At 39.6% G+C, this 25826-nt stretch overlaps 2 protein-coding genes and 1 long non-coding RNA gene across 6 annotated transcripts in view; 2 read left to right on the forward strand and 1 right to left on the reverse strand.

The window, feature by feature from the left end:
• ENTPD1 (ectonucleoside triphosphate diphosphohydrolase 1) overlaps positions 1–17238 on the reverse strand; it is a 111690-nt gene extending 94452 nt beyond the window's left edge. Inside the window, exon 1 of the mRNA XM_067709887.1 lies at positions 17044–17238. The gene's annotated coding sequence lies outside the window, so the exon portion shown is untranslated. The remainder of the gene's footprint in view (positions 1–17043) is intronic.
• On the forward strand, positions 783–12173 carry LOC137208959 (uncharacterized). Its single transcript, XR_010935848.1, has 3 exons — positions 783–892; positions 4862–5008; positions 11775–12173. It is a non-coding gene; the product is annotated as an uncharacterized lncRNA (long non-coding RNA).
• Positions 17239–17347: 109 nt separating the features above from the next.
• The window catches only part of TCTN3 (tectonic family member 3), a 29243-nt gene continuing 20764 nt past the window's right edge, over positions 17348–25826 (forward strand). For 2 of the 4 annotated variants that reach the window (XM_067709882.1, XM_067709885.1), the window contains exons 1-9: positions 17349–17707; positions 17879–18002; positions 18323–18441; positions 22468–22595; positions 22830–22938; positions 23018–23133; positions 23594–23629; positions 24192–24272; positions 25365–25490. In XM_067709882.1, the coding sequence (XP_067565983.1) occupies positions 17473–17707; positions 17879–18002; positions 18323–18441; positions 22468–22595; positions 22830–22938; positions 23018–23133; positions 23594–23629; positions 24192–24272; positions 25365–25490 (1074 nt within the window). In that variant the 5' untranslated portion in view covers positions 17349–17472. Of the gene's footprint in view, positions 17708–17878; positions 18003–18322; positions 18442–22467; positions 22596–22829; positions 22939–23017; positions 23134–23593; positions 23630–24191; positions 24273–25364; positions 25491–25826 lie in introns of all 4 variants that reach the window. The other 2 variants (XM_067709883.1, XM_067709884.1) reach the window with 2 other exon arrangements.

A 25826-nucleotide genomic window follows, 5' to 3' on the forward strand; every position in this document is an offset into this window, starting at 1 on the left:
CCATTCCTTCCCACCCCAAATTTCCCTTCAGTCCTCACTACACTCTCCATCACTACTAGACTTGGAGTTCTGGAGGGAATGGACAGTTTACTACTCATTTTATATCCTCTAAAATACCTAACATGGGGATTCTCAACCACTGCACACAAGAAGTCAAATCCCCCCTCCCCGGTAAAAATTTAGTCACTCCAAATTTTTACTGATGTTTTAAAAAAACTTTTTGCTAGAGTTGAGTATAAATATTGTCACAGCAATGCCTGAGGCATGAAATGAAGCATATCAGGCAGCTGAGTGTAGAGCAGCTTTGCTGTAACTAAGCAGTATGAGGTTAGCATATCACCAGATAGGGCTACAGAGGAATTCCACGAGCTCTGCCTCCAAGAAGAGCACAGCCGGGCAAAACCAGCTCTTCTCCAACAGCAGTTATCCTGAAGAGCAACCCATAGATAACCCTGATACCTTTATTGACATTATGGTGGCGATTGCGTTATAATCATTGCTGGCCTGATTTGTGTTGCTGTCAACCATTTAATTATCCCACAGTATGTCTCCAAAAATTCTAAAATTTGAAGTGTTCCTCTGAAGAGACTGCTAGCTGTTCACTCCTCTTATTCTCATTTTCTTCCGATCTAAAAGAATATCCATTGTTTAGCCACCCGGCATAAAGACTACATTGCCCAGCCTGTTTTGCAGCTGTGTGTACAAGAGCAGTGAATCACTCTGGGGCTAGCAACAATGGGTATCCATGACTACACTTGACCTGAAGGGGCAGGGAGAGGAAGGAAGAGGTTCCTGGAACCCACAGAGTAAGCTGTAGCTACAGAAGACAGTCGTCTGACAAGAACTGTGGCTTCTGCATTGGGTTGGGATCCTCCAGAAGTAATTCTCAAAGGTAGGATTTCAGCACAAGTAGTTTATTTAGAAGCAATTCCAAGAGGCACTGGAAGTGGGTGGGTAAGTGAGACAGGGGAGGGAAGGAGGCCAACACAGTGTGCACTGATCAGCAGATCACCACTGAGTGCAAATGGGGCTCAGTCTCGATAGGGACCTCTAGGAGATGGTGAAGAACAAGGCTCAGAGTTGTCCCAACCTGGGGGAGAGGACATGGGGGTGTTTACCCACCAATTCCCATACATCATTGGTTAAGGGCTGCTCCCTGGGGATATCAACTGTCCAGTACCTTTGCCCTGCCCTGCGCATGGGGTAGTCATGCTTCCATGGCCAGAAAAAGCCCTCAGGCAGAGAGTGGCGGGTGTTCACACAGGAAGCAGCCACCACCGTACATCAGGCATGGTGAGGGCTGAGGGTACCTGGGCAGGGGACCTATGGCATCTGCTATACCTTCAGTTAAGGACTGTAGCCACTGCCACTGTGGCCCAGCAGGGAAGGAGCAGAGGAATAAATACCTGACCTCACTCTCTGCCCTCCCATCTCCTGCTGAACCTAATCAGAAGCCCCTTGATTCAGTTCACTCTGAACAACCTCCCGTGGCACAGATCAGGGTGGAAGAGGATGAACAGTGGACTGTGGAGCAAGCAGAGAATATCCAGCACATCTGCCTCCCACTGTCTCCAAATGTCTATATTTAAAATCTAGGACAGGGACTTCCCTGGTGGTCCAGTGGCTAAGACTCTGTGCTCCCAATGCAGGGGGCCGGGGTTTGATCCCTGGTCAGGGAACTAGATCCCACATAACACAACTAAGACACGGTGCAACCAAATAAATAAATATATAAAATATTTTTTTAAAAAATAAAATAAAATCTAGGACAGCACTTTTTGACTATAGAAATTATTGTGATACATTTATATCTTCGCTAAAACTAAAGAAACCTGTGACTGGAAAGGACCTTGGAAAACATCTCTGTGAGTCCAAGCAGTAGAGAGAGCACTAAGAAAATGAGAGGAGACCTAAGTTCTAGTTCTGGATCTAATAATTACAAATGATGCCACTTTGGGCAAGTCATTTAGTACTTCGGGCTGTTTCCTCATCCTTATAATAGGGCAAGGTCCTATTGACATAACAAAGATATTATGAAAATCAAAACAATATAAAATACCCTGTAATTAAAAGGGTTATACAGTGAGGTGTTAGTATACCCTCACTGTTCCAGACAGATGAGAAGTAATACCACTTTTAAACACATTTAGGAAGGAAATGCCACTATTTTGTTTAACTATGTTTTTTTCAATTAGGAAGATATTTACATATCTACCACCACAAAAATTTTTAATGAGACAAGGCAAAAATAATTAACATGTATTTACTTATAATTATTTTCTGACCACTAATCCCCCACCAAAAAAATCTACATTCAATTAATTACATCAGTTTCTAATGAATAGGCATAGTCATTTTTCTCTAGTTATTTCCTTTTATTGTTGACAGTGTGCTTTACTCTTTTAACCACTTCTTCTTTCATCCTTATGTGTTCAACATTTCTGATGATCCAGTAATCATGCCCAAGATCACAATTCTACGTCTTTTCTCTTTTCACTTCCCTTTTAATGTAGAAAATAAGGCTAATGATGGAGGCACCATCAGATTATAGTAAGAAATACTAGGTAGAACATCTTCTAGGTGCAATCACCAATCCAAGGAATGAATAAAGTTACAATTATTGTTCCTAAATGGAGATGTCAGAGTTGCTGCCTTGTTACAAATCAGGAATCAAGATAACATTAACCCAGAGAAATTCATGAAACAAAACGCAGTGTTTCCTGTGGTGTTATCACACTCTTACTGCCTTAAGATCCCAACCAGTGTAGTAACTCATTTGGCTGGCCTAAAGTTTTCACGAAGGAACTCTGGGGGAGGGGAGATTGTTTTTAAATGTACCACCACTAGGAAAATAAGCATTTGATAGTTCTTACCCATCTACAAGGTAGAGGAAGTGGAGACAAAGTCATTAAGGAAACAAAATAAGACATTTCATAAGAATGAACAATTTTTTTAAAAAGAGTGAACATAAAGATATCATTCTTTTTGCTGACTCTATTGTTTCAAGTCTTCCTGGTGGGTGGGAACAGGAAGACTTTAAAGCAGGGGGAAGGAAAAGGCTTTGCCCTTTTCCTTAAAGCAAGTTAACTCTATTTTACTTAGCTTTCTGGCTGTTACCTCTTTGCTTCACATCAAGAACACTGCAATACCCCATTATCACACCATCTTGAGGAAAGAGATACTGCCCTCCTGAACTTTGGCAAGAAGCATAACAGACATAGCACCTCAGGACTGACCACTCCAGAAAAGTTTTTGCATAGACCCTCCTCCCAGTAAGGTTAAAGGAAACTACTTAAAAAAAATTCTCTATGAAATGATAAGCCATTTTCCATGTAGGTAATTTTCATTGTCCATGTTTACGTTTCTCTGAATATAATTGTTAGAAACTCCATTTAAAATGCTAGAATGTCTGATATGTGCTTAAAAAAAGAGGGGGGAGGGTGGGAAGAGGGAGGGAGAGAGAGATACGGGGAGAATACTGGAGAAGAAAATTCAAGTAAGATGAAATATATTCAGTGGTTAGCTAGCCTTAATAAGCTATTATTTTTATATTCCTAAAGTTGCTAAAGATTATTCCAATTTGTAATACCTAAAACAACAAACTTATATTAGGATTTAAAAAAAGGTTTTGATGGAAGGGATGTTCAAATAATTTAATTTACAAAGAATGTTAAGTGAATACTCTGATATTTACACAACTTTCTTTCCAAATGTGGAAACTCTATAGATTGGTTTGGGTTTCGGCATCAGACTGCTAGGAATAATCAAACAGATAGATATTATCTGGGTGTTATTTTTAGGGTGCTGTTAAGAGAGCCTCAATCAAAATTTAAATACCTCTACCACCTGCCTGCTGAGATTTTAGACCTCTGTTAACTGTGGACAAATTCACAATTAGCTGTAAATAGCCATGAGAAAAGTAACAACAGATACCATTTCTAGGTTTAAAAAAGAAGAAAATGCATGTACTTAAATGAATTATAAATATTGATATTGATATGAATTGTAAATATTGATCTGACCAATAAATGGGAAAGAGGGGATAGAGAGGTTATGCTCTCCCCAGAACACATTTTGAGTTCTTCTATGGCTGATTGACTAGTGAGAGAGTTCTTTCCCAATGAAATGGGTATTAATTAAAATAAATCTTTATGATTGTAAAGTATGAACTGCATACATATTATCTGCAGGAAATTCCTAGACAACTTCCAAACAGAAGGTAGAGATCTTGAGGTCATCTCTAGACTGAATTCTGACCCCAGTACTCAGATACGGAGAAGAAATTCTAGAGAATAAATACAAATAGAGGCCTTACATTTTGGAGGTTGTCTAGGCTCACTGATACAAGAGTTTTGCTTGATTAAATGAGTCCTTTTTCCCCTCAAATGAGAAAATTCAATGTACCAAAGCTACGACTCACCTCTAAAGGTCAGCAAACATTGTGAGTACCAAGTGTGATCACAACCCCTGATGTTAGAGCTCCATATTATGGGACAAATGGGCATCCTATCAACTTCTGAACCTAAGCTGGGGCATAATTTACTGTGGAAACACTGTTGAAGGAACTTCATGTTCTTGGAAGCTCCCTGGATTATAAACTCTGAACTAGAGCTAGCAGTGAGTGTGACTAGACAAAGTTTGAAAGTTCATGCTCCCAGAGAAGTGGTAATGCCTTCAAACCCAGGCAAGAGGCCCCTGCCCTAGTCCTGCACCTTAGACGAACCCATAAACCAGAAAACCATAAATGATGAATTTGGTAAAAATCACACTGGTACTTCTGTCACTCAGGACCCAGTGCTCAGTGATGACACTGGGCAATTCACAATCCAACACATCTGCTGCTGTGATTCACACCATTTAGGCACCAGAGAAACACTCTGCTACACTACCCTGTGTCCATAAAAGACAACTATGTTCAAATGAAGAATTGAGGACTGTGGCACTGCTGATATCAGAGATGGACAATGCTTCAGAGTATGAGGAGCATTTGAGTTGGAGAAATAATTAGGTAAGAAAAAAAATTAGCTCATCATATCTTTTCTCTCAAATATCATGACCACAATAGATTTTTGAATAGCAAACTATTTGTCATAGAGCAGAGTGTTCATTGTCTTGAACTCTCTACATCCAATATTCACAATTTAGCACAGTTTTTACAACAGTTGCACATGGTATCTGAGAAAAATTTACAATATTAAACAATTTAATAATATCCTAAATCTGTATATATGTAAGTCTAGGTAAAACATATATTAAACACAACACCTATTCTTCACATTGATAGCTACAATTATGAATAGTTTAGGTTTATAGAAAAAAATTATAATACTTAATTAAATTTCAAAAAACAGTTAAAACTTTCAATTATATTTAACTAAATTTAACTTAAATTTTGATAGTCATTATTATTATGTTTTGCCTTTGAACTTAGCAGATAATATTGAATATATTCAAAGAAAAATAATTTCTTTTTTTGACTCTGTATGACAGTCTCTAGATCCATCCACGTCTCTACAAATGACCCAATTTCGTTCCATTTTATGGCTGAGCAATATTACATTGTATATATGTACCACATCTTCTTTATCCATTCGTCTGTCGATGGGCATTTAGGTTGCTTCCATGTCCTGGCTATTGTAAATAGTGCTGCAATGAACATTGGGGTGCATGTGTCTTTTTGAATTATGGTTTTCTCTAGGTATATGTCCAGTAGTGGGATTACTGGGTCATATGGTAATTCTATTTTTAGTTCTTTAAGGAACCTCCATACTGTTCTCCATAGTGGCTGTAGCAATTTACACCCTCCATCATTTTCTCCACACCCTCTCCAGCATTTGTTGTTTGTAGATTTTCTGATGATGCCCATTCTAAATGGTGTGAGGTGATACCTCATTGTAGTTTTGATTTGCATTTCTCTAATAATTAGTGATGTTGAGCAGCTTTTCATGTGCTTCTGGGCCATCGGTATGTCTTCTTTGGAGAAATGTCTATTTAGGTCTTCTGCCCATTTTTGGATTGGGTTGTTTGTTTTTTAATATTAAGCTGCATGAGCTGATTATATATTTTGGAGATTAATCCTTTGTCCAATGATTCCTTTGCAAATATTTTCTCCCATTCTGAGGGTTGTCTTTTCATCTTGTTTATGATTTCCTTTGCTGTGCAAAAGCTTTCAAGTTTCATTAGGTCCCATTTGTTTATTTTTGTTTTTATTTCCATTTCTCTAGGAGGTGGGTCAAAAAAGAATCTTGATGTGATTTATGTCATATAGTGTTCTGCCTATGTTTTCATCTAAGAGTTTGATAGTGTCTGGCCTTACTTACATTTAGGTCTTTAATCCATTTTGAGTTTATTTTTGTGTATGGTGTTAGGGAGTGTTCTAATTTCATTCTTTTACTGGTAGCTGTCCAGTTTTCCCAGCACCACTTATTGAAGAGGCTGTCTTTTCTCCATTGTATATTCTTGCCTCCTTTATCAAAGATAAGGTGACCATATGTGCATGGATTTATCTCTGGGCTTTCTATCCTGTTCTATTGATCTATATTTCTGTTTTTGTGCCAGTACCATACTGTCTCGATTACTGTAGCTTTGTAGTATAGTCTGAAGTCAGGGAGCCTGAATCATCCAGCTCCGTTTTTCTCTCTCAAGATTGCTTTGGCTGTTCATGGTCTTTTGTGTTAACATACAAATTGTGAAATTTTTTGTTCTAGTTCTGTGAAAAATGCCATTGGTAGTTTGATAGGGACTGCATTGAATCTGTAGATTGCTTTGGCTAGTATAGTCATTTTTGCAATGTTGATTCTTCCAATCTAAGACACAGTATATCTCTCCATCTGTTTGTATCATCTTTAATTTCTTTCATCAGTGTCTTATAGCTTTCTGCATACAGGTCTTTTGTCTCCCTAGGTAGGTTTATTCCTAGGTATTTTATTCTTTTTGTTGCAATGGTAAAAAAGAGTGTTTCCTTAATTTCCCTTTCAGATTTTTCATCATTAGTGTAAAGGAATGCAGGAGATTTCTGTGCATTAGTTTTGTATCCTACAACTTTACCAAATTCATGGATTAGCTCTAGTAGTTTTCTGGTGGCATCTTTAGGATTCTCTATGTATAGTATCATGCCATCTGCAAACAATGACAGTTTTACTTCTTCTTTTCCAATTTGTATTCCTTTTATTTCTTTTTCTTCTCTGATTGTCATGGCTAGGACTTCCAAAACTATGTTGAATAATAGTGGTGAGAGTGGACATCCTTGTCTTGTTCCTGATCTTAGTGGAAATACTTTCAGTTTTTCACCATTGAGAATGATGTTTGCTGTGGGTTTGTTGTATATGGCCTTTATTATGTTGAGATAGGTTCCCTCTATGCCCACTTTCTGGAGAGCTTTTATCATAAATGGGTGTTGAATTTTGTCAAAAGCTTTTTCTGCATCTATTGAGATGATCATATGGTTTTTATTCTTCAGTTTGTTAATATGGTGTATCACATTGACTGATTTGCATATATTGAAGAATCCTTGCATCCCTGGGATAAATCCCACTTAATCATGGTGTATGATCCTTTTAATGTGTTGTTGGATTCTGTTTGCTAGTATTTTGTTGAGGATTTTTGCATCTATATTCATCAGTGATATTGGTCTATAATTTTCTTTTTTTGTAGTATCTTTGTCTGGTTTTGGTATCAGGGTGATGGTGGCCTCATAGAATGAGTTTGGGAGTTTTCCTTCCTCCTGGAAGAGCTTGAGAAGGATGGGTGTTAGCTCTTCTCTAAATGTTTGATAGAATTCATCTGTGAAGCCATCTGGTCCTGGACTTTTGTTTGTTGGAAGATTTTTAAGCACAGTTTCAATTTCGTTACTTGTGACTGGTCTGTTCATATCTTCTACTTCTTCCTGGTTCAGTCTTGGAAGCTTATACCTTTCTATGAATTTGTCCATTTCTTCCAGGTTGTCCATTTTATTGGCATAGAGTTGCTTGTAGTATTCTCTTGGGATGCTTTGTATTTCTGCGGTGTCTGTTGTAACTTCTCCATTTTCATTTCTAATTTTATTGATTTGAGTCCTCTCCCTCTTTTTCTTGATGAGTCTGGCTAATGGTTTACCAATTTTGTTTATCTTCTCAAAGAACCAGATTTTAGTTTTATTGATCTTTGCTATTGCTTTCTTTGTTTCTATTTCATTTATTTCTGCTCTGATCTTTATGATTTCTTTCCTTCTGCTAACTTTGGGTTTTGTTTGTCCCTCTTTCTCTAGTTCCTTTAGGTGTAAGCTTAGATTGTTTATTTGAGATTTTTCTTGTTTCTTGAGGTAAGCTTGTATAGCTATAAACTTCCCGCTTAGAACTGCTTTTGCTGCATCCCATAGGTTTTGGATCATCGTGTTTTCATTGTCATTTGTCTCTAGGTATTTTTTGATTTTCTCTTTGATTTCTTCAGTGATCTCTTGGTTATTTAGTAACATATGGTTTAGCCTCCATGTGTTTGTGTTTTTAATGTTTTTTTCCCTGTAACTGATTTCTAATCTCATAGCATTGTGGTTAGAAAAGATGCTTGATGATTTCAATTTTCTTAAATTTACTGAGGCTTGATTTGTGACCCAAGGTGTGATCTGTCCTGGAGAATGTTCCGTGCCCACTTGAGAAGAAAGTGTAATCTGCTGTTTTTGGATGGAATGTCCTATAAATATCAATTAAATCTATCTGGTCTATTGTGTCATTTAAAGCTTGTGTTTCCTTATTAATTTTCATTTTGGATGATCTGTCCACTGCTGTAAGTGAGGTGCTAAAGTCCCCCACTATTACTGTGTTACGTCGATTTCCTCTTTTATAGCTGTTAGCAGTTTCCTTATGTATTGAGGTGCTCCTATGTTGGGTGCATATATATTTATAATTGTTATATCTTTTCCTTGGATTGATCCCTCGATCATTACATAGTGTCCTTCCTTGTCTCTTGTAACATTCCTTATTTTAGAGTCTATTTTATCTGATATGAGTGTTGCTATTCCAGCTTCCTTTTGATTTCCATTTGCATGGAATATCTTTTTCCATCCCCTCACTTTCAGTCTGTATTTGTCCCTAGGCCTGAAGTGGGTCTCTTGTAGACAGCATATATATAGGTCTTGTTTTGTTTGTTTGTTTGTTTGTTAGTTTTGGGGGTTTTTTGGGCAGTACATGGGCCTCTCACTGCTGTGGCCTCTCCTGTTGTGAAGCACAGGCTCTGGATGTGCAGGTTCAGCGGCCATGGCTCATGGGCCCAGCTGCTCCGCAGCATGTGGGATCCTCCCAGACCGGGGCATGAACCCATGTCCCCTGAATCGGCAGGTGGACCCTCCACCACTGCACCACTAGGCAAGCCCTGGGTCTTGTTTTTGTATCCATTCAGCAAGTCTGTGTCTTTTGGTTGGAGCATTTAATCCATTCACATTTAAGGTAATCATCGATATGTATATTCCTATGACCATTTTCTTAATTGTTTTGGATTTGTTTTTGTAGGTCCTTTTCTAGAAGAAAAATAATTTCTTGAAGGCATTGTTTGTAAACTTTTTTACATTTACTTTAATTTAAACTTTCTGTATAAAAGGTATTCAAAGTTTGTATACATTTTGTGGCAGTTTAAAAAATTGGCTTCAATTCTTTTACACCCTCCCATAGAGAGGTCAGGGGGGGTGTCCATATAGTACTCTGAGTAGGCTTGAAACTTCTTCAGCCAATGAAGTAAAGTAGAAGTGACACTATATGGCTTTTAAGTCTATATCAAAAAGGCCATTCAGGTTCTGCCTTGTTCACTAGAACACTCACTTGTGAAGCCCTGAGCCACCATTTAAAAAGTCCAGCTATCCTGAGGCTGCCATACTGTGAGAAAGCCTAAACCACAAAGAGAGACCACATAATAGGCATTCCAGTTAATAGGCCCAACTAAACCCAGTCTTCAAGTATTCCCAGCCCAGGCACCAGACATGTGAGTAGGAAACCTACAGATGACTCTGGACCCCAGCCAGTGAAGTCTCCCCCAGCTCTTCAAGTCTTGCCAGCAGAGACCTCAGACATCATGAACCAAAGCTAAGCCATCTCTGCTGTACCCTGCCCAAATTCCTGACCCAGAGAATCCATAATGACAATAAAGTAGTTGTCACTTTATGCCACAAAATTTTGGTATGGCTTGTTATGCACAAATAGATAACTAGAATGCTTTGAATACAGTTACATTTTATTTTTTAACTTATATTACTGAAGATGATTATTAGTTAAACTAGTGATAGAAATTATAAAAGTGGAGGGAAGGAAAAAAATGTTTAAGGGACAAAAGCAGAAAGAAGGACTTCCAGTTTTGGCAGCATGAGGGATTCAGCAACGCCTCTCTGTAATAAAACACATAAATGCTTCAAGGAGGAATGAATAGATATATTTTTCCATATTCTTGCTGGTTAAGTACAATTGAAAACTCTAGACACTGTATATAAAAAAATAAGAAGATTCTATAAGATGGAGAGAAAAAGGCAGATTGGCTAGTGACCTAGAGACCCTAGAAAAGACACAGTGATGAGTTCCCTAGGATTTATTTTTGCCTTATACATCCCAGACTTGGAGGAAGCTGGCTCTCACTCCCACCCAGCAGTAACAAGCAGTGTTGCTCCCTTGGGTATCAATGGGGACTGAGTGGGGAACCAGGACTTTCATTGCCACCTGGCAGTAATGGGGCAGCATATCCCTTCCACAGTAGTATCTGAGGAAGCTGGCTAAAAGAGAAGTAAATTAAGATACAGAGCCCCATAACATAATAACCAAAATGTCCAAGTTTTGACCAAAAATCCATCATACCTATAACCTAAGATCACAAACTGAATGACAAAAGATAATCAATAGACACGAACACAGAGATTCTAGTTTAACTCTAGTTTAAATTCTAGCAAAAATTCTGATTTAAATATGTAAATATATTTAAAGTAATCATGTGAATCAGTCTTTGGGAGTTCTAATTATTATGAAAGTATGGGTAAGCTGCTAAAATATGTTATGATTTCCTTTACAAAATTATTTCTCTTACATACGAAAGAAGTCCAGAGGTAGCAAGTCCTGTGCAGGCACAAAGTTTTTATGGGTGTCAGGGATCCGGGTTTCTTCCATTTTGCTGCTTAGCTTTACTTACATGTCTTCCCATGTTCCAAAATGACTGCTAAAACTCCAGCCATTTCACTCAAAACTTAAGCAGCAGGATAGAGAAGGGAGGAAAAGGGGGAACAGCCTTCATTTCTCAAGAGATTTCCCTGAAGTCCCATCAGTTCATTAATGTATATCTCTTTGGTCAGAACTATATGCAAAACTCCAACTTGCTGCAATGTAGTCATCTTTTGGCTACATTGTGCTCAGTAGAAAATTGGGACTCTGTTTATTTGAGAGAAAGGAGAATGGGTATGCGGTTAGCAATTATCAGTCTACTCAAGATTCAGACTGGAGAAAAGGTGGGACTATAGACAGTCTCCAAAGGATGAAATGAGGAAGAAAAGTAAAAAAAGAAAAGAATGGAAAAGAAAAGGAATAGATACCCCTCCTGCATTAAGAAGGATAACATCATAAGTGAGTTTCTATTTAGGAATGGTAGGCAGTGTCTAATTAGTATAATACTTACTATTAATACTAACAGCTAAAGAAATTTTTTTAAGTGGTTTCAAAGTGAAAACATATTTCTTCCTTCTATAATGTATTCTTTGTTTATTAATCTCTTAACAAGCAAGGAAATTAATTCCTCCAGAGTTACTAAACTTTTGCTTTCTGTTAAACATATAGGCACCATTTATTTGATTGACTTGGATAAATGCTTGTGAACCACTGTTTAAATTACACAGTTATTGGACTTCCCTGGTAGCACAGTGGTTAAGAATCCATCTGCCAATGCAGGGCACATGGGTTCAAGCCCTGGTCCGGGAAGATCCCACATGCCGCAGAGCAACTAAGCCCGTGTGCCACAACTACTGAGCCTGCACTCTAGAGCCCACGAGCCACAACTACTGAGCCCGTGTGCCACAACTACTGAAGCCCATGCACCTAGAGCCTGAGCTCCACAAGAGAAGCCACCACAATGAGAAGCCTGCGTACCACCATGAACAGTAGCCCCCACTCGCTCCAACTAGAGAAAGCCCGCGTGCAGCAACGAAGACCCAATGCAGCCAAAAAAATAAAAATTTTTAAAAAATAAATAAATTACATAGTTATTTTAATCGTGGTTATTACAAAAATTAATGATGGTTAAAAATGCATTCTGGGGAGACAGAGTGGGGGGTGGGGTGGGAATGGTTATGAAAGAACAACAGGAAGGAACTTTGTGGTGATGGAACTGCTTTGAATCTTTACTGTGGTGGTGGAGGCATGAAACCACATGTGATAAAACTGCATAGAACTTAATATACACGCACACACGTGTAAAAGTAAAACTGGGAAGATCTGAAGAAAATGGGTGGATTGTATGAATACCAATATTCTGGTTGTGTGTACCATAGTTTTGCAAGTTGTTATCTTTAGGGGGTACACAGTATCTCCTTGTATTATATCCTACAACTTCACGTGAATATACACTTATCATAAACTTTAAAATTTAATTTAAAAAATATCAGTTGATGAAAATGATTCAATGCATATTCATTGCTTATTTTCTTAAGGAAAAAAAATTGAGAAGCTTGCCTTTTAATTCTCTTAATGGCATATTTTTATTAAGAGAAGTTCTCGACTTTAATGATAAACTATTTATCAATCTTTTTATGATCAGTGATTTTTCTGTACAGTTTAAGAAATATTTGCCTTCCCCAGATCATAAGGATGTTCTCTCATGTTATCTTCTAGTAGCTTTGTTGTTTTACCTAAGTCTACAATCTATGTGAAATTGATGTTTGGGTATACACAGCTAGGAGTCAAGACACACTGGTCTTATGAATATCCAATTGACCCAGCATAATTTATTGATAAGCTCACACTTCCTCACTGCACTGCAGTATCACTTTTGTCATAAATCAAAAGACTATATATGTGTCGGTTTGTTTCTGGCCTCTATTCTTTTCTATTGGTCTATTTGTCTATCTTAGAGCCAAAGCTGTACCATTTTATCCTAATAATGAGCTTATCTCAATAATAAGAGGTGATATATGGTAGGTATAGGCCCTCCAACTTTGTTCTTCTTTGAGACTCTCTTGGCTATTCTTGGCCTTTTGCAATTACATATACAGTTTACCCTTGAACAACAAGGGAGTTGGGAGCGCCAACCCCTACCCAGTCGAAAATCCACAGATCATCTAGTAACTTAGTATTTACTATCAAAAAAAATCTACATGTAAGGGGACCCACACAGCTCAAAGCCATGTTATTCAATGGTCAACTGTAAATTTGAAATCAGCTTGTCAATTTTTACCACAAAATGTCAATTTTTACTGGGACTGCACTGAATCTATACATCAATTTGGAAGAAGTAATATGTTTTCATTAAAAGTCTTCCTAGCCTGAATTTGGTGCAGCCCTCCATTTATTTAGGTTTTCTTTAATTCCTCTCAGAAATAGTATATAGTTTGATATGAAGAGATCTTGCACTATTTTAGATTTATTCATATGTATTTAATTTTTTATATTATTATAAATTTTATCACCTAAAATTTTTTATTTTCTAATTTATTATTGCTATAATATAGGAATACAATTGAGTTGTATATACTGACCTTGTATTTATCCTTTCCATTGCTCTTAATTTATTCCTGCATTTCTGTGCTTCCATCTGGGTCATTTTTCCTTGAGCTTGAATAACTCTCTTTAACAATTCTTTGTGTGGGTCTGTAACAAAAAAGTTTTTTTTCTCAATTTTCATTTTCTAAACACATTTGTATCTTCATTTTGAAGTCTATTTTGCTGGGTATAGATTTCTAGGTTAACTTCTTTTAAAACATTATTCCACTTTTCATGGATTTCCTTATTTCTGTTAAAAAGTCAGGTGTGAGTCTTATTATTGCTCTTTTGAAAGTAATATGTCCTTTTAAAACTATATTTTTGGTAGATTTGTGGAGGAGGGAATGTTGGGTGTACAGCTTGATAAAGGGAGTTGATACCAGTCTTCAAGATGTGGGGCCTCTCTCTTCCCCCTAGTTGTCAAAAGCCATCCAGGGCCCTGTCCTATCTTTTTAACAAAAGTGCCTACATGACTGTCCCTGCCTTCTTTAGGAGCAAGTTCTTCGATCCACTGCTTTCACATGGAAGCGAGGTTGAGAGGCTGACCTATCTGACTCTTCCTACAGTGGTACCCCAATCAATAACTCAATTGTCCAAGGGCCCTACAGATATCAATAGCTTCTTTCTGTGTGCTTAGAACACCCCCAAGGGCCACTCCTACTTCTATATTAAGCCTCTGCTTATGCAACTTTTGTTTGTCCAACTATATTCCAGTCCCGTTGGCCTTCTTTTTTCAAAGATTGTCATAATGTCTGGGCCATTGAGAGCACTCCTTCATGTTTTTCAATATCAACGTATGTACATGGATGCATATGAGAGGGTGTATTCATCTAACTTTCCTGTAATTTTTAGAGATTTTCTAAAGAGGGGAGGAGTCAGGAGAGGCTAGAACTTGTTCTTGGTCTGCCATCTTGATTCAACCTCTTGGTTAAATTTCTAAGCACATATTGAACTCTTTTAGTACCAAACACAGACAGCTGCTAGTATCATATGATCTTTTTTGGAAAGCTCTGCTTCTGAGGTGATATCATATTAAGCTATTTCAATTTAAGACTCAATCCCCATGTTGAAATTGGCATCTGCATGACACATGTGAATAAGTTTCATTGTCATTCCTCAAAATTATCTTCCAGATTTTAATATCTCAAAAGACCTGAGAGTTCCGCATTACAGAAATTCCCAAAAACATATCACAACAAAATATAAATAATATTTTTGCTCAACTATAACAAAAAAGAGTATTTAAAAAATATGTAAAGTGCTAAAATTCAAAAATAAGAAAAAGCAACTCAGTAATCTTGAAATGTTATTTCCCTACACTCAACTCTGAAGTTACTTCAATCAACAGGCTCTTTTGCCAACACTAATAAATTCATTAATAACTTATCATTGATTTACCACTGATTGAGAATTAAAGAGTAAAATGCAAACTTGGAAATCTAAAATGGTCTCCAATTGGTTGTACAATAGAAATTTTATATAAATAAATGCAATCCTGAAATCATATAAACACTAAATATTCATAGCAGCTAAATCTAAAGAGTTCAACAAAACAATCTTTTAAAAAATATTTAATGCATATCTAACATGCCCTAGGCACTGTTCTAGGCAGGGGATACAAACAGTGAACAAAACAGACAAAACCCTCTGCTTTGTGGAGCTTATATTCTGATAAATGCATATAATTTGAATAATATGAACGTGGCCTTTTCCTACAGAAATTACTAAAAAGGTAGACAAATATTTTATGCCCAAACACAAATATAGATAGCTCTTATAGTAGTCCAACACACAATCACATAAAAAGATTTTGAGAACGTTTATAACACAGAGATACATTTAGCCACTGACTTCAAAACAACAGAATATCAATATCTTGTCTGAGAATGTGAGCAAGGTCAGGTGCCCTAAAATTTATCTGACTAAGCGATTCACTTGGAAAAGAAGGTATTAGCTAGGTTTTGGTAAGGGTATTAGATGTTAGGTAACTCTTAACAGATCTTAATTTATATCCCCAACCAAGCAATTGAAATAATCCAGATATCAGGACTGTGCAGATTGACAAAAACAGTGAGTCTAGCAGGAACAAGATTTTGATATCCTAGAGTTGTACTATCCAATATGCTAAATACGAGTCAGGTGTGGTTAACTTTGAATTAATTAAAATTTTAAAAGTCAGCTCCTCAGTCACATTAGCCACACGTCAAGTGCGCAGTAGCCACATATAGCCTGTAGCTGCAATACTGAACAGTGTACATACAGAACATTTACCACACTGCAGAAAGTTCTACTGGACAGTGCTGTTCTAGGGAATCAGAAGAGGCACACGACTCCTGGGAAAAAACAAAACTTTCTAAAGAGGGCTACAAAAAGTGGCAATTTAAGGAATTCCTTGGCAGTCCAGTGGTTAGGACTTGGCATGCTCAGTGGCAGGGGTCTGGGTTTGATCCCTAATCGGGGAATCGGGGAACTAAGGTCCCTCAAGCCCCGCGGGGCAGCCAAAAAGAAAAAAAAAGAAGTGGCGATTTATAATAATAGCAAAAAATAAGTTTTCTTCTCCGTCCCTTGGCTATTTTTTAAATTTAAAGAAGTTCTCAGTGTGACCATCAGTGTGATTTCCTCCCTAAGATTATCCTTTAGAAAAGGATTCTCAGATCTCCCTGGTGGCGCAGTGGTTAAGAATCCGCCTGCCAGTGCAGGGGACATGGGTTCGAGCCCTGGTCCGGGAAGATCCCACATGCTGCGGAGCAACTAAGCCCGTGCACCACAACTACTGAGCCTGAGAGCCAAAGCTACTGAGGCCTGGGCGCCTAGAGCCCGTGCTCCACCACAAGAAAAAAGCCACCGCAATGAGAAGTCTGCCCACCGCAACGAAGAGTAGCCCCCGCTCGGTGTAACTAGAGAAAGCCCATGCGCAGCAACAAAGACACAACGCAGCCAAAAATAAAATAAACAACAAAAAAATTCGCCTGCCAATGTAGGGGACACGGGTTCGAGCCCTGGTCCAGGAAGATCCCACATGCTGCGGGGTAACTAAGCTCGGGCGCCACAACTACTGGGCCTGCAATCTAGAGCCCACGAGCCACAACTACTGAGCCTGTGTGCCACAACTACTGAAGCCCGCGTGCCTAGAGCCCATGCCGCGCAACAAGAGAAGCCACCGCAATGAAAAGCCCACGCATGGCAAGGAAGAGTAGCCCCCGCTCCCCGGCTTGCTGCAACTAGAGAAAGCCCCCACGCAGCAATCTAGGGCCAATGCAGCCAAATAAATACATAATAAAATTTTAAATAAATAAAACGAGCTCTCTAAAAATGGGCTCATACTTAAAAAAAAAAAAGAAAGGATTCTCACCGTTAGAATCCGGAGTGAAAAAGATACGCAATTCTAGTTGCAGCCTCTGAGGCTTCCCTCTATCAAGGAAGGGCTCTGCCCTCTGGGCCGCGAAGTCTGTGCACACTGGGCATTGGGCTGAACTCCTACTGCCACTCAGCGGAGAGAAGAGACAAGGGCTCCTTTGCCAGTTTGGCGGTTGCCGAGCGACGGAGACAGTGCCGCGCTTGACCTAAGGAGGAGGGCGCAGACTGAAAGATGCTGAAGGATCTGTAACAACGCCTCCTTCTATTGGCTGAAGAGCGCTCGGCCATTGCCATGAGCCAATAAGCAGACGCATACGGATGACGTCAGACGCCATGCGACTCCTCCCACCCACTCTCTAGCGACGCGTCTAGAGACCACCGAAACCCACCTCAAACCCTTTGGTGGAGACGTCTGTATTACCGCATGTTTACCTCGCAGCTCGCGCTGCTGCAGGTGTTCTTCCTGATGGTCCCCGAGGGCGTCCGGCCTCAGCCATCTCCGTCCCCGTCTGGGGCAGTGTCCATCCAATCGGACCTGGGGCCAAGGACGCAGGGCGAGACCCTTCAATCCTCCTCGGAGGTGCCTGGCGTCTCTACAGTGACTCCTACTGTCGTGACTCCCTCGGCGCCTGGGAATAGGACCGTGGATCTCTTCCCAGGTGAGGGGAGAGGATGCGGGGTTGGAAACTGTTGACTTAGATCCAAATTCTGTGAACAAAGTGAATTCCCATAAAGTAAGGAGTGGGGCTGTTGGAAGAAGGGGAATTAACACTTGGAAGAGTTTGGGGATGCATACCCCATTTGCTCTGCTTTATGTTGTACTTTTATAGTCTTACCGATTTGTGTCTGTGACTTGACTCCCGGTGCCTGCGATATGAATTGCTGCTGCGACAGGGACTGCTATCTTCTCCATCCCAGGACAGTTTTCTCCTTCTGCCTTCCAGGCAGCGTGAGGTGAGCTGCGATGCTCAGGTTGAATCCTAAAGGGGATTGGGGCAATAGAATAAGTAACATTTGGAAGTAGGAAGAGTTAGCCTTCGTGCCTCCCATCCCCACTTCCACTCCTGGGAATGGAACTACCTTGGTTTTTCCCAGGAGAGCCGTTCCACTTCTGATGCTCTAGAGCAGGGCTGGCCAATAGAATAGAATCTTCGTATTGTCCTGTGGCTGCCCAAGGAGTCCTATCTTTGGCATCTGATTGATACCGGTGGGGCACCCTTCTTTGGACCTAATCCTCATTCTAAATGTATCTATTCTCCCTCCTGTTTCCTCAGGTCTTCAAGTTGGGTGTGTGTAGACAACTCTCTTATCTTCCGAAGTAATTCCCCGTTTCCTTCAAGAGTTTTCATGGATTCAAATGGAATTAAGCAGTTTTGTGTCCATGTGAACAACTGTGAGTAGAAATATGTTGGCTATTCCTATTGCCTAACATTTACTGAGGGTTAGCTTAGTCTCTGACGTTTATTCCTTTTCTTTGTTTTTTAAACTTTTTTTTCCCCCTTTGGATCTCTATCATGCTCCCTCTCCTTCCACCTGTCCCCCTGCCCCTTCTGTTTTCTCTTATTAGTGAACATTGGCAATCTCTTTTGCCCTCTTGGCTGTGGTCAGAAAGCCCATACAGAACTTTAATTTCAGTCAGCCCTCTTAGCTCAGAGGATTACAGATAGACTATGTCTCCCACTTGCTACAATCTCCATGAAGGGGCTCACTGAATCCCCAGTGCCTGACATAAGAGGCACCAAATAATACGTGAATGAATGTCTTTGACAAATGAGTCTACATCAACCTTGTTTTTATTTTAAGAGGCAACAATATAGGGGAAAGAACACTTGACTTGGGTCTCAGCCGTTCATTTACTTACCAGCTGCACAGTCTTGAACAAATTTCCAGGCTCATTTCTTCAACTGCAGAATGAGAAATAATATCACTAATTCTGAATATGAAAGTGCTCTATAACTGTAGAGTGCAATAAAAATGAAAGGTAGTTGTTATTAAGGTTTTTAAATAGACTTAGATGGCTTCTGGGGTGGCGCGGTGGTTAAGAATCCGCCTGCCAATGCAGGGGACACAGATTCGAGCCCTGGTCTGGGAAGATCCCACATGCTGTGGAGCAACTAAGCCTGTGCGCCACAACTACTGAACCTGCGTGCCACAACTGCTGAAGTCCGTACACCTAGGGCCCGTGCTCCACAGCAGGATAGGCCACCGCAGTGAGAGGCCTGTGCACCGCAGGGAAGAGTGGGCCCCGCTCGCCGCAACTAGAGAAAAGCCCAGCAGCGAAGCAGGCAGCGAATACCCAACACAGCCTAAATAAATAAATAGACGTAAAAATTTGTTGGTGATGAGTATAACATTTTTAAAGATGTACATCTAATATGTCTTTTTTTAATTTATTGTCTAAGAAGCAAGATAATGTTCTCACATAAAATAGACTTAAATGTCCCTTACACTCTGGAAGTCAGCTCATCCTGGTTTCATCTGTTAGAAAATAAACTGCAAAACTATATTTGTTTCCTAAAGCAACCAAGTTTGGGTTTGAGGGGACTTGAATTTGGAAGCAGTTATCAGTAGCCTTGTGGCCATTCAGGTTGTGAGAAGGTAAAGGGAGCAAGGCAAATGCTGCATTTTAAACTAAGGCTGCAGGGCTTCCCTGGTGGCGCAGTGGTTGAGAGTCTGCCTGCTAGTGCGGGAGACACGGGTTTGAGCCCTGGTCTGGGAGGATCCCACATGCCGCAGAGCAGCTAGGCCCGTGAGACCCAACTACTGGGTCTGTGCGTCTGGAGACTGTGCTCTGCAACAAGAGAGGCCGCGATAGTGAGAGACCCGTGCACTGGGATGAAGAGTGGCCCCCGCTTGCCACAACTAGAGAAAGCCCTCTCACAGAAACGAAGACCCAACACAGCAAAAATAAATAAAAAATAAATTAATAAAATAAAGCTGCAGCTTTCCCATCCTTTCCAAATCTCCCGTTGCTTTCTAGTTCTAGCCTCATGAAAATGCTCCAGGGATATCGCAGTAGCATTCAACTGGTGCTGCCTGCTTTTAATCCCCTCCTGCTTCCCATGCCATACTGTTTCCAGACCAGTGTTTCTGAACTTTCTTTCCCCAGCAACACCTGAGAGTCACTCCTTTAGAACTTATATGATACTTTGAATTGTTAGCATTTTATATGAATGTTGTGTCTCCCCAGGTAAATTGTCGGCGCATAGAAAGGATGGACCATATCTTTGCCCACGGTGCTTAATAGTTGCTGATAATAATCATCAGTAACAGACATTGTTAGAGGCTGTAAAACATGATGGAGTGGGAAAAATCCTAGGCCAGGAATCGGGAGATCTGTGATCTACTCCTGGCTCTGCCAGATGGCTCTGTGGCCTTTTGCAACTCATTTACCTCTTAGGATCGAAATTTCCTAATGGAATTGGACCAGATGATCTCTGGGCTTCCTTCCACATCTGAAATTGTATCAATCTAAGTCTAAATACCTTTAAGCCCTGTTGGGTATAATGTACCATATATGATGGTAGAAATTTTAGGTAGAAATTCTATTTATCCTTAGCCTGTGCTTCTTATCTGCATTATTCCTGCTTACCATCACTACCACCAATATCCCTGCACTACAGTGAGAGACAAAATGTTAACGTTCTCTTACTCTTTTAAGCCATGAAAAAAATATTCAGATGGATATTTTCCATCTCAACGTACCTTTTTTTTTTTTTTTTGTACGCGGGCCTCTCACTGTTGTGACCTCTCCCATTGCGGAGCACAGGCTCTGGACGCGCAGGCTCAGCAGCCATGGCTCACGGGCCCAGCTGCTCTGCGGCATGTGGGATCCTCCCGGACCGGGGCACAAACCCCTGTACCCTGCATGGGCAGACGGACTCTCAACCACTGCGCCACCAGGGAAGCCCGTCAACATACCTTCTTTTTTAGCTTAACTTTTCTTTCATTTATAAAGATAGAAATAACTACATTTTTTAATGAGGTAAGTATTTCTTCCATGTGGTTTTCAGGGTATGAGTTCTGAAGGAACTATTAAACAGCGCCTGGAAGCTTTAAAATTTGAACATTTCAGATCAGAGATGGAAGAAGGTGGTCTGCAGACCAGCAGCACTAGCATCACCTGTTCCAGAGCAAGGCTTTTCAATCCTAATATGCACCCAGATCACCTGGAGATCTTGTTAGCATGCACATTCTGATTCAGTAGTTCTGGAAGATGGCTTAAGATTCTGAATTTCTGACAACATCCCAGGTAGTGCTGGGGCTGCTAGTCTGTGCACCACACTTTGAGTAACAAAGATCTAGGAGACAGATAGAAAGTGAGTAGCCTGAAAGGCCCCAGAATTGAGAGTTATCTTCATTTCGTGGTCCGTCAGAAAGCTGAAAAGTCAAATGAGTAGGACTTTGTGATCACAGAGGATAAAGGACAAGCTTATGTTATGTGGCATCTTCATTAGCTTTTGGTGCTACATGTCTTGATTTCCTTTTGAATCTGTCCAAATGACCGTAATTATGAAGAAAGAAAGAAACTAGTATGGGCCAATTTTCTGCTACATCCCTTTTTCAAGTTAGCAGAAAACTTGGGTGGTAAAGCAGAGTGTTGTTCATTACAGGCCACCCTCTGGGCAGGGGAGAATGTCAGAGGCTTTTACCTACATCTCTCTCCTGGTTCTGAAGTGCCGTAAGGAGATGGCTGCAGGAGCTTGGATAGATTTATACATTGCTATAATATAAATTACAGAATTGTTAGAGAAAATACCCTTTGAGTGTATTTGAAAAATCTTGAATGTAGAAATTATAAGGTGAAAGGAATAAAATACAACAAATCCATATACTTGAGAGATGGAAGCCTTATGAGGACTGGTTAGTTGAAGTTTAGAGGAGGTTGGAAGACTTGGAGAAGACAAGTCAAATATTGTCTCCAACTCTGCCATCTTCCTATGGAAACAGTACCATTTTGTTGTACTAGAGACTCCTCTGGTATGGGACAAATGTGTGCATTACTGAGACTCCTATTTTCATCACAAATTGCTAATCATACACATTCCTGGCATCAGAGGCATGGAACTGACTGGCATTCGTTGGTCATATTCTTATCTCAGATCTTAATACTAAAGCAATAATTGAATTAACAAATTACAAATAAATTATTAGGTGATAGAAATCAAAATTGTTGTTATCTCTGAAGATGGCATATTGATTGGGAACCTGGGAAAATGTTCTGAGTGGTAGTAATAAAAGTATATAAATGTTTAAAACTTCTTTGAGTTTATGCTTAAGGTGAGTGCATTTGCATACTTTACGGTGTATATTTTACGCCTCAATAAAAATATTTTTAAAGATTAGTTTCTTGGTATGCCAGATACTTAAAAATGATTTTATTTTATCTAAACCCCTTTTCTTTTTAAAATTATTTTAGCAAAATTAACCTATTTCCAGAAGCTCCAAAAGGTCAATGCAACCAGCTTCCAGGCCCTGGCTACAGAGTTTGGAGGTGAATCATTCACTTCGACATTCCAAACCCAGTCACCACCACCTTTTTACAGGGTGAGCCTACGGAAGCGGGAGGGATCATTTGGATTTGTTTTTCCCCACATACTGACAATTGACGAGGTATCTTTGAGATACCCACCTGCAACTAGGTAAGCCACTGTCAGCTCTTTTGGAGGGCAGTATTGTCCATGTTAACAACCTATTGAGTTTACTTGTTTCTGCTTATTCTTTTCTGGTGGAGTTCAGTCCAATCTCGCTGTGAATAAATTTCTGCTGTACTTTGTTTAGGCTGGGGACCCCATTCTGACTTACTTCCCCAAGTGGTCTGTAATAGGCTTGCTGAGGCAACCTGCAGGAGTCGGAGCTGGGGGACTCTGTGCTGAGAGCAATCCTGCAGGTGAGCCTGGAGTACAAGCGCCAGCCTTTTTGTTCAGTTTAAAATAGGCTTTCTCATGTACCACTCCCTTAATTCTAAGGTTTCCTGGAGAGTAAAAGTACAACCTGTGCTCGTTTCTTCAAGAATCTGGCAGATAGCTGTACCTTGGATCCCACCCTCAACGCTGCCTCTTATCATAACTTCACAGTCTTGAAGGTGGGTGTCCCTTCTCTCCCCCCACTGTCACCGCTGTGGACTTAAAAAGTTATCATGCTTCCCACAAGCACTGAACTGGAAGTCAGGATGCCCAAGAGCTATGTAGAAGGCAGAGGGCCTAAAAGCCCTGTCATCTGAAGAAAGATGAAAGAAGTAGGGATAGATAGGATAAGAGGTTCTCACCTTTCTGGCTAGTGGAATTTGCTAGGGGAGGTTGGATGGGTGACATCTCACCAAAACTTCTTGCTTTTGCTGTTTGTTAGAACTCTACTCAGAGTAGGTGGGCATCACAGTCCATCCAACCTCAGCTGAGCCCTGCTTCTGGCATTTTAGTGTAAGGAAGAGTCAGGTAGAAAAAAAATGTTGATTTTTTTTTCCCCCAAATGAGAAACCACAAGCTCCTGGAGATTTTATGTTAAGATATATGCACACTCATGTCCTTGCTGTTCTCTTATACTAGGTTCCAAGAGGTTTGAGTGATCTGCAGAATACAAAGGTATGATGCTTTTTATCAGGAAAAACGAAAGAGAATATTTGGTCCCTTTACATCTGAGGCAGTCTCACTCTAGATTGTAATGGTGAAAGAGAATGTGTTTGTGATGCGTCAGACTGTTCAAGTATGAGTCTAAAAGAGTGTTTTTCTTTTTGTTCTATATAATTAATAAGCATCATATGAATAAGAATCATAAGGTATTAGGTAAGTTTGAGAAACTTTGGGTAAATAAAGTTAAACATTATATTTAGGATGGACTACTTGAAGTCTTTAGTATGCTAGAGGGTCTTCTTAATCTCTAAGAGGGAAGTGCCAGATATAGTATTTCTAAAACTTATTTGACCATGGAACCTTTATTTTATATCTAATAGAAGTAATGTTCCAAAAAATATGTTTTGAGAAGTGCTGAATTAGAATGACTTTTGAACTTAAGTTGTAGACTGGCAATGGAAGGAGAGGGGAAGGTGATGGTCAAAAAGGAAAAATACTCATTTCAGCATAATATGTAACTAGAAGAAAAAGTGCTGCTTTCAATTTTAATTGATTTGCCTCTTTCCCTTGCTAGTTCCAGGTGCCTGTAACACCTGTCTCACAGGCTGACTCTCCTCTGTTGGCTGGAAACACTTGTCAGAATGTTGTTTCCCAGGTAGGGACGCTGACCTCAGATTCTGGACTGATGTATGTTGATCAGCATTAGCAGAGGTGCTTCATCTTCCATTAAGTACCAGGCCAACCCCACGTGAATTTTTGTGCATTACCTGAAACTTAACACATCAAGGACTGAGCCCATCACCTTCCTCCCCACATGTTTCAGTCGTTTCCATTGCTGCCATCCTCCTGCATTTCACATCCAGAACATTAAAATTATTTCTAGTTCCTCTTTCTTTGCCTATGTGCAGTCTGTTATGGTTTTTACTGACCACAGTTTCTTTTATTGACAAAGTCAGTATCATCTGAACCTCTGAAATAGACTAGTCATCTTCTTTTCCTTTATTCTGTCTCTTCTAATCAACCAACAAAAGTAAGAATTATTGGAAAGCATCATTTTAAAAACTATGCTCAGAAATCTCAGGTTACCTTCACTTTTTCATGACTTCCGTCTCCAGCTGCCATCTTTATTCATCCTCGGACATTGTGAGAGCCAGGCAAACCAGGTTTCCATTCCATGCTCACCTCTGCCTGTGCTTCTACTCACCTCCTCTGCACAAGATCAAAACTTATTTTTCTTCCCTTTCAGTTCTTACCGTAAACTCACCTCTCCCATGAACTCTTTCAAAGAGCTCCATCCAGTCTCTTTTTTTATGTGTAGATATAATATGAAGTCAAATTTTATCTTTTCATGGTATTTGTATTTAGCATTTTTAAGATTACTTTTTTAGTCTCTCTCATCCAGTTACTTTTTAAAATTGAGATGTAATTGACATATAACATTGTATTAGTTTTAGGTGTACAACATAATGATTTGATGCACATATATACTGTGAAATGATCATCACAGTAAGTTTAGTTAACATTCATTACCTCACATAGTTAACAAATTATTTTCTTGTGATGAAAACTTTTAAGATCTGCTCTCTTAGCCACTTGCAAATATATAATGCAATATTGTTAACTACAGTCACCATTCTGTTCCCTCATTCAGTTACAATAAAACCCTTAAAGACAGGAAATCTTCTGTCCTAAACATAATTGGCCCACAAAATAATTTTTATTAATTGATTCTACTTTTGTATTTCAGGTCATCTATGAGATAGAAACCAATGGGACGTTTGGAATCCAGAAAGTCTCCATCAGTTTTGGGCAAACCAACCTGACTGTTGAGCCAGGCACTTCATTCCAGCAACACTTCATCATTCGCTTCAGGGTTAGGGCCCTTCTCCTACAGGGGATCAAGAAGAAAGAAATATCGGGTTAGAAGTAGCACCCCTGCTTCTGTAACACATGCAAGATAGAATAAGAATATGAAGGACTAGTTCAATCTGTCAACTGAAGCCTCAACATTTAATATTCCATAATTTAACTTCAAGTGATAAGGATTCAACAGTGCTTATTCATTAGCATGTTCCCCCAGCAAAGCAGGACTTCACTCACAAATCCAAACTCCTTTTTTAAATAGTCATTTTGAATCATAAACTCAACTAATATCCCACAAAAATTCTTTAACTAGCTTTTTTCATGTTTCTGGGCATTCAGCGTTTTA

This window comes from Pseudorca crassidens, chromosome 16 (genome assembly GCF_039906515.1).
Source record: "Pseudorca crassidens isolate mPseCra1 chromosome 16, mPseCra1.hap1, whole genome shotgun sequence".
NCBI classification, from domain to species: Eukaryota; Metazoa; Chordata; class Mammalia; order Artiodactyla; family Delphinidae; genus Pseudorca; species Pseudorca crassidens.